Genomic DNA, 15094 nt, shown 5'->3' with positions numbered 1-15094 from the left:
GTTACACTTATTGGGGAAACTGTCATTAATAAGAAGTTCTAGTACCCTGCTGGGCACCTCTAGTTTGGATACATGAGATTAGGGTGGGCATACACACATGCTGGCTCATAAAAATGCCCAATTGGCAAGAAATCCAGAAAAAGGGTAGGTCAAGGAATTGTTGCAATCTGGGAGCAACATTCCTGGGAAATCATTGAGGTGTGTGAACGTAGATGAAAAATGACAACTGGAAGCCATAAGAGACAACCAGGGCTCAAGTTCTGCAGGAACGTGTGGGAACTGAGTTCCTGCACTTTTTCCACAGCAGGAACACCATTCCCATTAGCAGGAGTTCTTCAGGACCAGCCCTTGAGTGGAAATCTTGGGCGAGTTCCTGCACTTTTTTTTGCCCCAGGACTTGACCCCTGGAGACAACACGTGTGGCTGCAGTTAGTGTCCCTTGTATCACTATTAGGAGTGACCGACTGTCATATGTGATGGCTCCTCAGATCATCACACCAGCAGTAGAGGCAGTATTCACCCCAAAACTAAAGCAGGACTGAAGTGCTCACCACAAGGCCTCATACATGAACCAAAGGGTCTTTGGATTCCAAAGAGAACCTGGATTCAGAGGTGAAGACAATCCGGCTCCACTCTGTAGCAGTCCACGTTTCTTGTTCACGACACTACCGCAAACAAAGGCAATGCTGGATGGTGGTTAATGGCAGAGCACGTAATTGGTGCAGTGACATGAAATATCCTTCTGTTAAGCGCCTCCCTATATACAGCTTGTTGTCCTCCACAGATCATCTTCCTCCTGTTTACAGTCTGAGCTGGTGTGTAACCCTTAATCCAAACTAACACAGAGCAGAAAGTTTACTGACTTCTCAGAGTAGCAGCTCAACGGTGGGACATTTTAAATGGGGACTATTTAGAAGGTTGTTTCATTTTGCAAAAAAAAAACAAAACAGAGAAACAGAACTAGTGCAAAGGTGTCCATAGCCGAAGAAAAAAAAAAAATTATATATATGTGGTGTCCCGGTACAGGACCTGGTCCTGTCCGTCTAAAGTCCCCTCAGCCAGAGTCCCTCCATTTCCATAGGGCTCTCCTGTAGGGCTTACCCCTGGTCGCCTCATATAAATGTTGATATATTATATAATGTATAGGAAATATAAATGTATAGGACCTTTCCCAGGTCATGTGATGTACAGATGTGATGTTTAAGGACCTTACTGGGTCATGTGATGTACCCAGAGTTCACTGGGTTCAGGACTTACAGGTTTGCTGGCCAATGAGCTTAGTCCAGCTCCCTTGTTATATAAAGGGCTGTATTCACTAAATTTGCTCTCTTATCTCCCGTATCCAAAACAAGCACAATCCGCAAATCAGCATAACTTCATTCAATTCATCTAGGCCAAAGCCTGAAAGAACCAGCAGCCACTAAAACCGTGAGTTATCAAGCTCAACCTATCAAATCCTGTGTGACTACGATCAACTAAAATCTTATAATTAGTAGCACAGTGGCCTTCATAACAAAGCTCATTATTTCACATCCCAGCAAAGCCTGTGAGGAACCTGCATCCCGGTTCTCTCTGAAAGACTGCATAATTGTAAAGACTGTTGCATACCAGTTAAAGTGAAATTTTCCGGTTACTTCATAAAATCTGCTGTGGACATTCCGTTTATTATCCCTGCCGCTTGTGGGCCAGTTGGCGGCAGGAACATTACTATTAAGCAAACCCCACCCTGGCGTCACGACAACTAAGGGTTAATACCACCAGACGCTTCATTCACCACTGCAAAACCCCAGGCACCACATATACATACATATGTGGGGAGATTTATCATTACCTGTGGAGGGGAATTTGACAAGTTGCCCATAGCAACCAGATGGCTTGTTTTATTTTTACAAAGGCCTCTGAAAAATGAGGGTAACTGGACTTTTCTTCTGCACAGGTCTTGATAACTCTCCCACCACTGCTTTTATGTCGCAGACTGTATGCTATTGATTTTTAAAGGCCAAAGGCTGTCTAGGCATGCTGGAAATTGTAGTTTTGCAACTGCTGAAGGCACACTGGTTGGGAAACACTGGTACAGTGGTCCCTCAACATACGATGGTAATCCGTTCCAAACGGACCATCGTTTGTTGAAACCATCGTATGTTGAGGGATCCGTGCAATGTAAAGTATAGGACAGTGGTCTACAACCTGCAGACCTCCAGATGTTGCAAAACTACAACACCCAGCATGCCCGGACAGCCAACGGGCATGCTGGGTGTTGTAGTTTTGCAACATCTGGAGGTCCGCAGGTTGTAGACCACTGTTAGAGGAAGTTGTACTCACCTGTCCCCGCCGCTCCGGACCGTCACCGCTCGTCACGGCTGCCCGGGATGTCGCCGTCCATTGCTGTCGCCACGTCCCCGAGGTGTCCCCAATGCTCCTGCAAGGCCTCTGCTTCCCCGGCATCCGCGCTCTCCATCGCCGCCATCACGTCGCTATGCTCCTATTGGATGATGGGACGGCATGCGCAGCGACGTGATGACGACGATGGAGACCGCCGACGGAGAGCGCCGATGATGCAGAGGATCCCATAGAGGACGCGCCGGAGCCCCGAGGACAGGTAAGAGACCATTACCGGACCACACGGGGCACCGTAAACGGCTATCCGGTGGCAGCTGAAGCAGTCTGCGCTGCCGGATAGCCGTTTATACGATGGCCCCAACATACAAAAGCATCGTAAGTTGATGCTGCCTTCAACATGTGATGGCCTCTGAGAGGCCATCGCATGTTGAAATTATCGTATGTTGGGGCCATCGTAGGTCGGGGGGGGTCACTGTATAGAATAACTTCAAGATTCTTCTGTAAGCCATTTTCCTAACACTAGTGATACTAGTACCTGTGTGTTTTAATCATAAGTCTGCTCCTCAAGCATATTTCCAATATGGGTACTTACCATATCCTGCACCCTCCGTCCTATAATCTTTTAGATCCACTTTTAGGCTACGTTCACACGTACAGGATCCTGCGCAGATTTGATGCGCCGGATTTGTAACTGCAGCTATTGTGCTCAGTCATTCAGTTTACATTGAAATCTGCAGCAGAAAATCCTGTGCATCAAATCTGCGTACGTGTGAACGTACCCTTACTAGGCTCACTTTTGGACATGTTTTACTAGGTCCACTTTTGTAGTCATATATATAACTCACAATTAGTTACACGTATCCCCTTTTATAGATCTTTTTCTCTTTTTTTATATGTACAGTGGCATACACAGGTCCACATGTAAGCTTATGTATGTATTTATAGATGTTATTTATTTTATTGTATTTATGAAATACACATTCTAGTTATTATAATATATGTATTTGACTTTATTTCATGTTTAATATAAATTACTTTTATTATATATATACCATTTTCACTTTGAACTCTCAAAAGTAACTCCCATGTGAGGGCAATTATTAATGGAAGTTCCTCCGGGAGGTTCCTCTCAAAACAAATTCCATACTTATATTTATCTACAAGTGTTACATTTATGCTTTACTTTATATGTATTACTTATTTAATATATTCAAGTTTTCCCATGAATTATCCAGTTAGTTACAGACAGAATATCATTCTGAAATTCACCTATAGGTTCTCATTACAAGTGATCGGATCCATTTTTATTCTGTCATATTAAGTTGTATAGTGCTATTCCGACCTTTTCAATAGGCCCTTATTCCTTCTGGTTCAACCTTAATCTTATTAAATTTGATCAAATGTTATTTTTATTTTAGTTTTAAGAAATATGTATGCAATTCTAATTAATTTCTTGTGATTCGGATAATCTGCATGATTTGAATTTGTTCTGCACAGCCTCAATAAAAGTACAAAGAAAGAGTGCTGGATCTCTGTTTACATTCACAGACCGCGGCTGAGGCTCATGGTCGCCGTTTGTAACATGTTCCCGTTTTACATTGTGACCTGCTGCTCCATAGCAACATATGCTTAGAGTGTTCATCTGGGCTTAAAGGGGTATTTTGGGCTTAACTTTTAGCTATCCGGTCCATTATGCTAGTTCTACATTTATTTGCTATACGGCTCTGCTGTGGATCGTCTACTTTTTCTTCTTTATATGTTCCTCGTAGGTTTAGCATTTCCGTTCAGGTCTTGATGACGTTCGTCCTATTTCACAATCCTTTGCGGCTCGAGTCGGCAGCTGGTATCAGGGGGCTTGGCTATTTCTTGTATTTCCTCACAAGCTAGCCCCCTGATGACTTTTGCGGTCCTTTTGTACGTCCTGACGTGCTGGCGTCCCGTGATCTCGGCAATCTGCAGAATGCGGGAACGCAGGGAACGTTGGCACAATGGGATGTACAGATGTACCGCAAACGTCATCAGGGGGCTGGCTTGTGAGGAAATACAAGAAATAGCCAAGCCCCCCGATACCAGCTTCCGCCTCGAGCTGCAAAGGATTGTGAAATAGGCTTGAGACGAACGTCATAAAGACCTGAACAGAAATGCTAAACCTGGGGGGACCATATTAAGAAGAAAAATGATCCACGGCAGAGCCGTATAGCAAGTAAATGTAGAACTAGCATCATTCTTCATAATGGGCAGGATACCTAAGAGTTAGTTAAGCCCAGAATACCCCTTTAAAGGTGTTATCCAGGAATAGAAAAACAGAACTGATTTCTTCAAAAAACAGCACCACACCTTGTAGTATTGAAGTTCTGTTCTATTACATAGCCACTGTCAAAATAAAATAAAAAACTTTTTATAGGTTGTACATCTTGGCAAAACATTAATCTTTCTAATATACTTTATAAAAAATTTGATCTCCTTTTTATAAAAGACATGACTTACAAAAAGGACAAAGTCCAGTAAGAGAGGGAAGAACTAGCACTCCTATCAGACTGCAGCATGAAAACAGAGAGGAAGGGGTTATAGGGTAGCCTGCAGTGATTGGAAGAAGAGACCCAGCAGACTCAGGGAGGAAGTGAAAGCATGGTGAATGAGGGCGGGGCTCAGGGCTTGACTCAGACACGTCCCTTCCTGAGCAGCGGATGTCAGAATGAGTAAGTAGCAGAAGAGACAGAAAAAAAAGAATTTCTCTAGAGCATTGTTTCCCAACCAGGGTGCCTCCAGCTGTTGCAAAACTACAACTCCAGTATGTCAAGATAGGCAACAGCTCTCAGAGCATGCGGGGAGTTGTAGTTTTGGGACAGCTGGAGGCACCCTGGTTGGGAAACAATGCTTTAGCACAGCGGTCTTCAAACTGTGGCCCTCCTGATGTTACAAAACTACAACTCCCAGCATGCCCGGACAGCCAACGGCTGTCCGGGCATGCTGGGAATTGTAGTTTTGTAACATCTGGAGGGCCACAGTTTGAAGACCAATGCTTTAGCATCTTAAAAAATAAATAAATAAAAAATAAAACATATTATCCATTCAAAATCACTCACAGTGAAGACATTCAGGTTTCAGGTTAGATTATCTGTTTTATTGTTTTTCTACATTTTTACAAGATTTAGATGACCATGTCTTGCTCAGATGTCATTTAAGCTCATTTCACTGCATACAACAAAGTACTTACCCTTGCAGAAAGGGGAAAAAAAAATTAAAGCGTTGGAACACAAAGTTGAAGAATACAGCGAAATCTGATATCACATTTGAATTTCTTATCTAACGAGAGAGTCTAAAATTCCTGAGAATGAATTCAGTTTTTTTTTTTTTTTTTTTTTTTAGCAAAGCCTAAAAAAAAAGCTTTCCGCAGACCCTCTGGACAAATAACGCACTTATTTATATGTCCCTGAATGCATGTATTTTGTTCAATACACACAGACAGTAAATATTTATATATGATTACATTATTATTATTTTTTTTTTTCAATTTAAAATTGTCATTAATAACATCTGTAACTATACAATATTTCACAGGAAACAAAAAAAAAAAAAGAATAAAATAAAAATGAGTTTTACAATGGATTCCTACTTACATATGAACACCCAAAAGGAAAAACGGACACAGTAATAAGATTAGTTTACAGTGAGCTTATCAAACATTAAAAGTGCAGTCCCACTTAGCAAATATAACTAACCCTCCGGGCCACACTAAACTATCGCTTTAGTATGGTTGAGTAGTTTGTAAGGTAAGGCTGATAAGCCACCCCCCCCCCCCCCCCAAAATAAAAAAAATTAATTTAAATATCACACTTCATCACGGCACATAATATTCACAACAATCTCGCTGTACCCCTCCCCCCCCCCGGCGGCTTGCACTGGAGATGAATGACCAGGAGCTGGTATATAAAGCAGAGCTAACAGACCCTAACGTGGCCTGTGGTACCGAGCCGTGCGCTAGACGTGTCAGTAAAGTCTCCAGTGACTATATGATTCGACACAAGGATGTTGCCAGAAGCAAAAAAGATTTAAACATAAAAAAAAATGTACAGAAACTAGAGAAATATTCTTCATAGAACAAGCGGAAATGCGCCTTGAACATTCAGTATTCATTGTGCTTTCAGGACAATGCCGGCGGCCGTAGTGTTCCTCCTCCGCAGGTTTTTCTTTCTTCCTTCTTCCAGTGCTCGCAGAGATGTGTTGTTATTAGTACAATAGCACCTAATCACTAAAAAAAAAAAAAAAAAAAAAAAAAAAAAAAAAAAAAAAAAAAAAGCTTTATGGCGGCAGGGATCGCACCTGCCTCTTTCTTATAGGAAGCCCTTTGCTTCTTGCTAGCAAATTCATTTCGGATTGCATTGATCTTCACAGGCCGTTGTAATGCGGGCCCCATCTCTTATTGATGTGATCAAACGTGTGCGTCACCCACTGCTGCTCTAGCACATTGTAACGCTCCTTGCAGATGTATAGAGGTTTTCCACGTCTGTGAAAAGACGGTAGAGGAAGTAATGAGGCATTCATTTTGTAACGGCATATTAGCAATTTAATATTATGGAAAAAATAAAAAAAACACAACAACAGCGCACTGGTGCTGAAGGTCCAATACATAGCCTCACTATACAGCACTGAAAATTATCTGCTCATTGCAAACATTTTAATATACGTCAAATAATAATATCATCCATTATAATAACCAGTTCTTTTTATTACCTGAGTTCTCGGTCTTCCTCGCCGTGGGCATCTAGATACACAGAGCCCCAGAGGCAGAATCGGTGCCCCCGAATTATGATGATCACTGAGGCATTGATCAACAGGAATATCCCTGTACCTGCACCACAGTTCTGAGAGTGCTGGAGAGGAAAATATAAAGACAAAGAATGAAGATAAAGTCCACTTTTCATGTATTTAAAATGTTATTTCAAAAGACTTTTGACAGGTCACACACGTTTTGAGACCCCACCCCCAAAATAGTAGAACGCGCGGGGAGAACATTTTCAACCCTGTCCTTTAAGCCACTTTCACAAAACTGTATTTGGGTCAGTATTTTATATCAGTATGTGTGTCACCCAATATAAATACTCAGCAGGAGGTGGTGCGGGAGTCCCTGGCGGGGGTTGTCCCAAAAGGTCCGACGTGCGGGAGCGGCGCTGGAGTGGGAGGTGGAAAGAAGAAGGACGTGTAGGCTGTGTAGTTGTGAAAACCGTTTTTATTTGCCGAAGTGCGGGTGGTACACAGGCAAACAGGTTCTCACAATAAGCTTAGCAGGCTGGACAACGCGTTTCGAGAGGGGATTCCTCTCTTCGTCAGGACCCCTGATGAAGCGCAGTAGCGCGAAACGTACGTTGGGGTAAGTGCAGGTGGCACATGGCTCTACATCCTTATTTGTATGTACTTTATGCTTTTACATCTAGAGCCTTCTCTCTGTTAGGGCTTATATACACCCTCTGCAGTGTGCTCTTTGTGATTGTAATCGTGCATATATATGTACCTATTTATATCTTTGCTTCCAATGTATGTTTCTGTAAACTCTGTATCCCTGCCATCTACTCAGTTCTGTGCACAGTGTCCATGTATTGATTTTAAATGTCTTTCTTTCAATAAAGCTTTATATACTTTTGCATACTTTCTTGCTGAGTATTTATATTGGGTGGTGAACATTTTGGTTTCTCATAAACATTTGATTTTGTGTTTTGGTGATCATCAGTATGTGTGTGCCAAACAAGGAGTGGAACCTATACAGGCAAAAAGAAGAACGAAAGATGTGTATGTCTTCTAAGCTTTGGACCCACTCCTAGTTTTGGCTAGAAAAATAGGCTGATTTGAACTTTCATTTTATTTTTGTCCCCTTGAGGATCATTTGATTGTTCAAACAGATCAATGTAAAACTATAGTGTTACACTGATCCATTAAAGGGGTAAATCAACTGGTGCCAGAAAGTTAAACAGATTTGTAAATTTCTTTATTAAAAATCGTAATCCTTCCAGTACTTATTATCTGCTAAATACTACAGAGGAAATTATTTTCTTTTTGGAACACCGTGCTCTCTGCTGACATCTCTGTCCATTTTAGGAACCGTCCAGAGCAGCATATGTTTGCTATGGGAATTTTCTCTGTGCTCGTGATTCAGCAGAGCTCTGTGTTCCAAAAAGAAAATAATTTCCTCTGTAGTATTCAGCTGCTAATAAGTACTGGAAGGATTAAGATTTTTTTTAATAGAAGTAATTTACAAATCTGTTTCATTTTCTGGCACCAGTTGATTTAAAAAAAAAAAAAAGAAAAAAGTTTTCCACCGGAGTACCCCTTTAAATTAGCAGGCTGTAGCGAAAGATTGGTCACAGAGACCTAGTACAGGCCTTGGGCTACTATGACAACTGATCAAACCACTGCACCTACAATGACATGTGCCAGTAATGTTTAAATAGCCAAAATGGAGCTCTCTATATGATGGCTATTAGCAGTGGCCCTTGGCAGCTTAAGCAGCCAGGTAAAGAGAGGATCCAACTCCCAAGCCCTCTTTATACATCTATTACGACCCCATCAAGTAACTGTACATCACAGGGCGTTAAGGGGTTAAAATATGGTTAATATGGTTAAAACATATAAAACTCAGGACACCTGCAAGTTACTTAAAGGGGTACTCCACTGGCCAGCGTTCGTAACTAAATGTTCCGAATGCTGTTTTCGTTCTGCGGGGGTCGGCCACGCCGCCTCAATGCAAGTCTATGGGAGGGGGCGTGACTACCCCCCTCCCATAGGGAAACGAAAACGAAAAACGAAAACAGAAAACGAAAAAAAAAAAAAATAATATCTTACCAGAACACATTCACAGAAATTCTGCTGCTTGCAACACAGACCCTTCAAGCAAACAAATGTGCCACAGACCAGGCAGAGTGCAGGATCCTTGGGGACCTTAGTGCACACACTGCAGGCTTTCCTATGATAATACTGGAAAATGGTGTTGTAGACTTCTGGCAACTGAAGAAGCCGTGGTAAATCCCACTTAGTCTCCCGTATAAGTAGAGCCTGAGGGGACAAGAGATATAGAATTAACAGATAGAAGGAAAAGAAGTGTATTATGTATAAGGTCTATAAGAAATTCAAGTGACGCTTCAAACAAAACGACATCAATATGCATACAACCATATGGACAGAGGGGCACATTCATCATATAAACACATTACGTATGAAAAGACATGCAACATTATATACCGTATTTTTCGCCGTATAAGATGCACTTGGTGCGTCTTATACGGCGAATACAAACACCTATCGCGGCGGTCCCTGCGGCCATCAACGGCTGGGACCCGCGGCTAATACAGGACATTACCGATCGCGGTGATGCCCTGTATTAACCCTTCAGACACGGCGATCAAAGCTGACCGCCGCATCTGAAGGGAAAGTGACACTAACCCGGCTGCTCAGTCGGGCTGTTCGGGACCGCCGCGGTGAAATGGTGGCGTCCCGAACAGCTTACAGGACCCCGGAAAGGACCTTACCTGCCTCCTCGGTGTCTGCTCCATGCCGGGTTCCCCTGCATGGCCGGCGCTCTCCTTCGCCGTCATCACGTCGTCGCGCACGCCGTCCCGTCATCCAATAGGAGCGGCGTGCATAGCGACGTGATGACGGCGACAGAGCGTGGATCCCGGGGAAGAAGACGTCCGGAGTGTCGGGGCCACCACGGGGACGCGGCATCCAGGGCAGCGGTGACGGGTCCGGAGCGGCGGGAACACGTGAGTATTACCTCCTATACCAGTGGTCTTCAACCTGCGGACCTCCAGATGTTGAAAAACTACAACTCCCAGCATGCCCGGACAGCCAACGGCTGTCCGGGCATACTGGGAGTTGTAGTTTTGCAACATCTGGAGGTCCGCAGGTTGAAGATCACTGTTGGGTTCAGAATCTTTTTTTTTTCTAGATTTTGCACCTTTAAAATTGGGTGCGTCTTATATGCCGAGCGTCCTATAGGGCAAAAAATACGGTATGTATTGTTCTATGACGTGTATGACAGGTAGTTTCATTTTAATTTTTTTTTTTGGGGGGGGGGGGGGTAGGCGCGGGACTTGCAACAAAAAGCAAAAGCAAAATGATAGCGTACATTAACTTGGTCAGGTTGCTTTTCTGTAAACAGAATGATTTCTGAGCACCACTGAGACATCAGGTCAAAGGCAGAGACCGGCCAGTCTAGGCAAGCCGCGCTGCTGAACTCTCGTGGTGTTTGAGGGATCGACGGGAAAATTCCAAGGCAACTACAAAGGACAACAAATTCATCTTCTTCCTGTAAAAACATGCAAAAAAATGAAATAAATAAATAAAAAAGCTTCATCATATATGGTAAAAAAAAAAAAAACAACAACACAAATAAAGAGGTTTCACTGTAACGGTCACTCAAAGAAACATATCAAAAGTTTTGTTGGTCAGGGTCTTGGTGTTCAGACCCCTATGAGAGGGGAGAAGCACCCAGCTAAGCAATTTCCTCCGAGCAGCATAAAAAGGGCTCCATAGACTTACTTTAGCATTGACACAAGGAGAGAAGCACTTAGCCGAGCACTTCTCCTGGCTTGTTCTAGCGATCATTGGGGACTCAGGGGGAGATTTATCAAAACCTGTCCAGAGGAAACGTTGCCCATAGCAACCAGATTGCTTCTTTCCTTTTTAACAAGACCTCTGCAAAATGAAAGAAGCGATCTGATTGGTTACTATGGGCAACTTTTCCTTTGCACAGGTTTTGATAAATCTCCCCCTCAGTCCCCATCCAACCATAACTCTTGACTTGAAGCGAGACAGCAACACACATGCACAGTATGCAGCAATCTCTTCATTCAACCTTGAAGTGTGCCTTAACGTTCACATCACTTTTGACACGTTCTAAATGTGTGGGTCCAGCTGCTAAGAACCCCACTGATGGCCAGAACGAAGGGACACAATTGCTTGCTTGACTGATGTGTCCTTTCGTTTCTGCTCCGTTTTCCTTGCAGAGTAGACCAAAAGCAGACAATGCAGTGAACCGACACCGTGAAACTCTATGGGGGAGATTTATCAATGTTTGCTTATGTATTCCTTTTTTTTTTAGTTATTTTTTTCTTACAATTGTTTTGCTTATGTGCGATGTATTTATCAACTGCTTTCAGCTTGTTGATAAATTTCTTTCACTTGAGCAATTATTTTTTTTATTTTGTTTATTTATTTTTATTTTTTTTGCTTTGGTAGTGGCTTTTTCTGCTCCATGTCTGAGCTGGAGTAAATTTAGTAGGTTTTTTTCATGCAATGCGACTTTTTTGCGACTGTCGCACTTCATAAATTTCTGACCACTGCAAGTCAATTTCTTTTCTTTTTTAGTAAAAAAAAAAAAAAAGGCGGGAAAGAAAATTTGCTTTTCTCGTTGTCTGTAAAAAAAAAGTCGCACGAAAAATCGCGCAGGCGCAACTGCCACAATTATGCGACAAACTTAGCAGAAAAAACATGACTAAAGACGTTGATAAATGCCCCCCTATGAGTCTGTCATTGCATCCAAACTCGGTGAGCTTGGCTTTCGGCTTTGGTGGGGTCTGAGCAGCCGGATCCCCACTGATCACAACTAGAGATGAGCGAACTTACAGTATATTTGATTCGTCATGAACTTCTCGGCTCGGCAGTTGATGACTTATCCTGCGTAAATTAGTTCAGCCTTCAGGTGCTCCGGTGGGCTGGAAAAGGTGGATACAGTTCTAGGAAAGAGTCTCCTAGGACTGTATCCACCTTTTCCAGCTCACGGGAGCACCGGAAAGCTGAACTAATTAATACAGGAAAAGTCATCAACTGCCGAGCCGAGAAGTTTGTGACGAATCGAATTTACTGTAAGTTCGCTCATCTCTAATCACAACTTCTGACATGTCTGTAGGACAGAGTTTCCTAACTAGAGAAGCGGTGTCCGGGCATGCTGGGAGTTGTAGTTTTGAACAGTTGAAGAGCCTCAGGTTGGGGGAAACACTCAGTGCATCTAAATTCTATACTCTAGAGCAGTGCTTCCCAACCAGTGTGCCTCCAGCTGTTGCAAAACTACAACTCCCAGCATGCCCGGACAGCCTTTGGCTGTCCGGGCATGCTGGGAGTTGTAGTTTTGCAACAACTGGAAGCACACTGGTTGGTAAACATTGCGCTAGGACAGGTCAGAGGTTATATGGACATTTAGGTACACATTAAAACCAGAGGGCAGCCTGCACTAGCACATAATACATTTAACACTTTACAGCAGCATACCTGGCAGCTTGGAATATCGGTTCCAAAAAGATGGTGCTGGAGAAGGGACGTGATCCTCAAAAAGGGCAGGCAAAACTGCTGCAAGTGATGTTCAATGGCCTGTGAAGTCCACGCAACAGGGGCAGTCTATAAAAGAAAAACAACTATCAATAAATGAATGAATAAATAAAACATTAGTGTGAACAAGTAGAACAAGCGCATGTTATATATATATATATATATATATCGTTGGGTCCCTCTAATATGTTTCTGATTTTGGTTAATACACACAATAAAATCACAGAACTGTTGATGATTTACCTTTATGGCCTCCTCCATTTCTTCTTCTTGGTATAGCTTTCCTGACGATAATTCAGTAATCACAAAACCAAGCAAGGCTTCCCACGACATTCCAGAGGAATATGAACTCTGTCAAAAGGTGACAAAGAAATATTTATTTTATTTAAAATGACGCTAATGTAACAGTAAAACTACAGAAGGTTTTCCAATTATAGAAAAAAATCTAATAAAAAAAAAATCTGGGTTTCTAATGTCTGCTCCAATAAAAGATGTCAATATCGCCTACTGAAAAGGTTGTTGATCAAGCAGAAAACATATGAGATCTGTGGTGTGTGTATTAAGAGAAGCATCAGATACACAGAGGAAAGTGACCGGGACAAAACCACAATTAAACTTTAGTGGCAATTTTTTTTTTCCCCTTAGAAAATAAATATCTTTTTTCCCCTCCAAAAAACAGGAAAGGATCCGATCAGGAGGAAAGAAACCTAATTAGAAAATGGACCGACGGACATAAACTATGGTTCTCATATGTACTTGTCACAATGCATCTAACAGCGGAGTGAGACGGCTTGCTCAATAACAACCCATGAGATTGCACATTGCTCTTTCTCTCGTCCTCATTGATTGCAATAGGGAACAAAAAAACACGAAACAAGTTAAAACTGCAGTTTTTACACACGGTACAGCGATCAAGACTTCCAATAGAGGCAAGTCTATCAACTGCATAGAACCCACTTTACACCTCAAGACACATTTCCCAGTAATGGAAAACACTTCAGATCAGCGTTCCTTAAAGGGGTACTCCGGTGGAAATGTTTTTTTTTTGTTTTGTTTTTTTAAATCAATTGGTGCCAGAAAGTTAAACAGGTTTGTAAATTACTTCTATTAAAAAATCTTTATCCTTCCAGTACTTTTTAGCATCTGTATACTACAGAGGAAATTCTTTTCTTTTTTTTTTTTTTTTTTTTTTTTTTTTTAAATCCCCATTGCAAACCTATGCTGCTCTGGACAGTTCCTGACACGTGTCAGCAGAGAGCACTGTGGACAAGACAAAAAAGAAATTCAAAAAAGAAAAGAATTTCTTCTGTAGCATACAGCTGCTAAAAAGTACTGGAATGGTAAAGATTTTTTAATAGAAGGAATTTACAAATCTGTTTAAGGGTGCGTTCCCACAGGGCGTATACGCAGCGTATGTGACGCTGCGCAAATTTTACGGCAGCAGCGGGAAATACGCTGCGTATCACTTGCTCACTATACACACAGGGCTTTCCGCCGGCAGCCCTATGTGTGTAGTGAGTTTTGGAGGCGGGCCGTGTGCCGGCGTGTCTGTGACGCGCGGCCCCGCCTCCAAAACTCACTACACGCATAGGGCTGCCGGCGGAAAGCCCTGTGTGTATAGTGAGCAAGGAATACGCAGCGTATTTCCCGCTGCTGCCATAAATTTCACGCAGCGTCAAATACGCTGCGTATACGTCCTGTGGGAATGCACCCTAAAGGGGTATTCCAGGAAAAAAAAAATTATATCAACTAGCTCCAGAAAGTTAAACAGATTTGTAAATTAGCGTATAGATGAGTAGTTCGGCACTGCTAACTTCTGAACCTGAAAGCGGGTGGACACTAAGTCGCTGTAGCGGAGTGGGGATACGGTGGTGCTCGGACTCACGTAGAATATACCATCAGTGCATGAGAAGATAAAGAAAAGTCGGCACTCACCAGGTTTCCAATTCAGCAGATTTTATTGCACGTTACTCACAGCCGACAATTCTCGGGGAGACGACGGATGGTACAAGGGGGGTACCACAGAGAGGCGACACCTGTGTTGCGCACTTAGTAGTGCTTCAACGGGCCCGTTGAAGCACTATTAAGTGCGAAACACAGGTGTCGCCTCTCTGTGGTACCCCCCTTGTACCATCCGTCGTCTCCCCGAGAATTGTCGGCTGTGAGTAACGTGCAATAAAATCTGCTGAATTGGAAACCTGGTGAGTGCCGACTTTTCTTTATCTTCTCATGCGCAGATTTGTAAATTACTTCTATTAAAAAATCTTAATCCTTTCAATAAATATCAGCTGCTGCAGTTGAGTTGTTATTTTCTGTCTGGCAACAGTGCTCTCTGCTGACATCTCTGTTTGTCTCGGGAACTGCACAGAGTGGAAGAGGTTTGAAATGGGGATTTGCTTCTAAACTGGGCGGTTCCCGAGACACGTGTCATCAGAGA

The 15094-nt window shown here is 42.7% G+C and overlaps 1 protein-coding gene across 2 annotated transcripts in view; it reads right to left on the bottom strand.

Moving 5' to 3' along the window:
• Positions 1–6595: 6595 nt before the first annotated feature.
• Positions 6596–15094, bottom strand: part of UBR3 (ubiquitin protein ligase E3 component n-recognin 3) — a 220988-nt gene continuing 212489 nt past the window's right edge. For both annotated transcript variants that reach the window (XM_056533968.1, XM_056533969.1), the window contains exons 34-39: positions 12901–13008; positions 12601–12726; positions 10460–10639; positions 9178–9387; positions 7075–7214; positions 6596–6847 (exon numbers count right to left, since the gene is read on the bottom strand). In XM_056533968.1, the coding sequence (XP_056389943.1) occupies positions 6730–6847; positions 7075–7214; positions 9178–9387; positions 10460–10639; positions 12601–12726; positions 12901–13008 (882 nt within the window). In that variant the 3' untranslated portion in view covers positions 6596–6729. The remainder of the gene's footprint in view (positions 6848–7074; positions 7215–9177; positions 9388–10459; positions 10640–12600; positions 12727–12900; positions 13009–15094) is intronic.

Source organism: Hyla sarda, chromosome 8 (assembly GCF_029499605.1).
Source record: "Hyla sarda isolate aHylSar1 chromosome 8, aHylSar1.hap1, whole genome shotgun sequence".
Classification (NCBI taxonomy): domain Eukaryota; kingdom Metazoa; phylum Chordata; class Amphibia; order Anura; family Hylidae; genus Hyla; species Hyla sarda.
The sequence above is the reverse complement of the archived record's forward strand: the minus strand, read 5'-3'. Positions and strand labels throughout refer to the sequence as shown.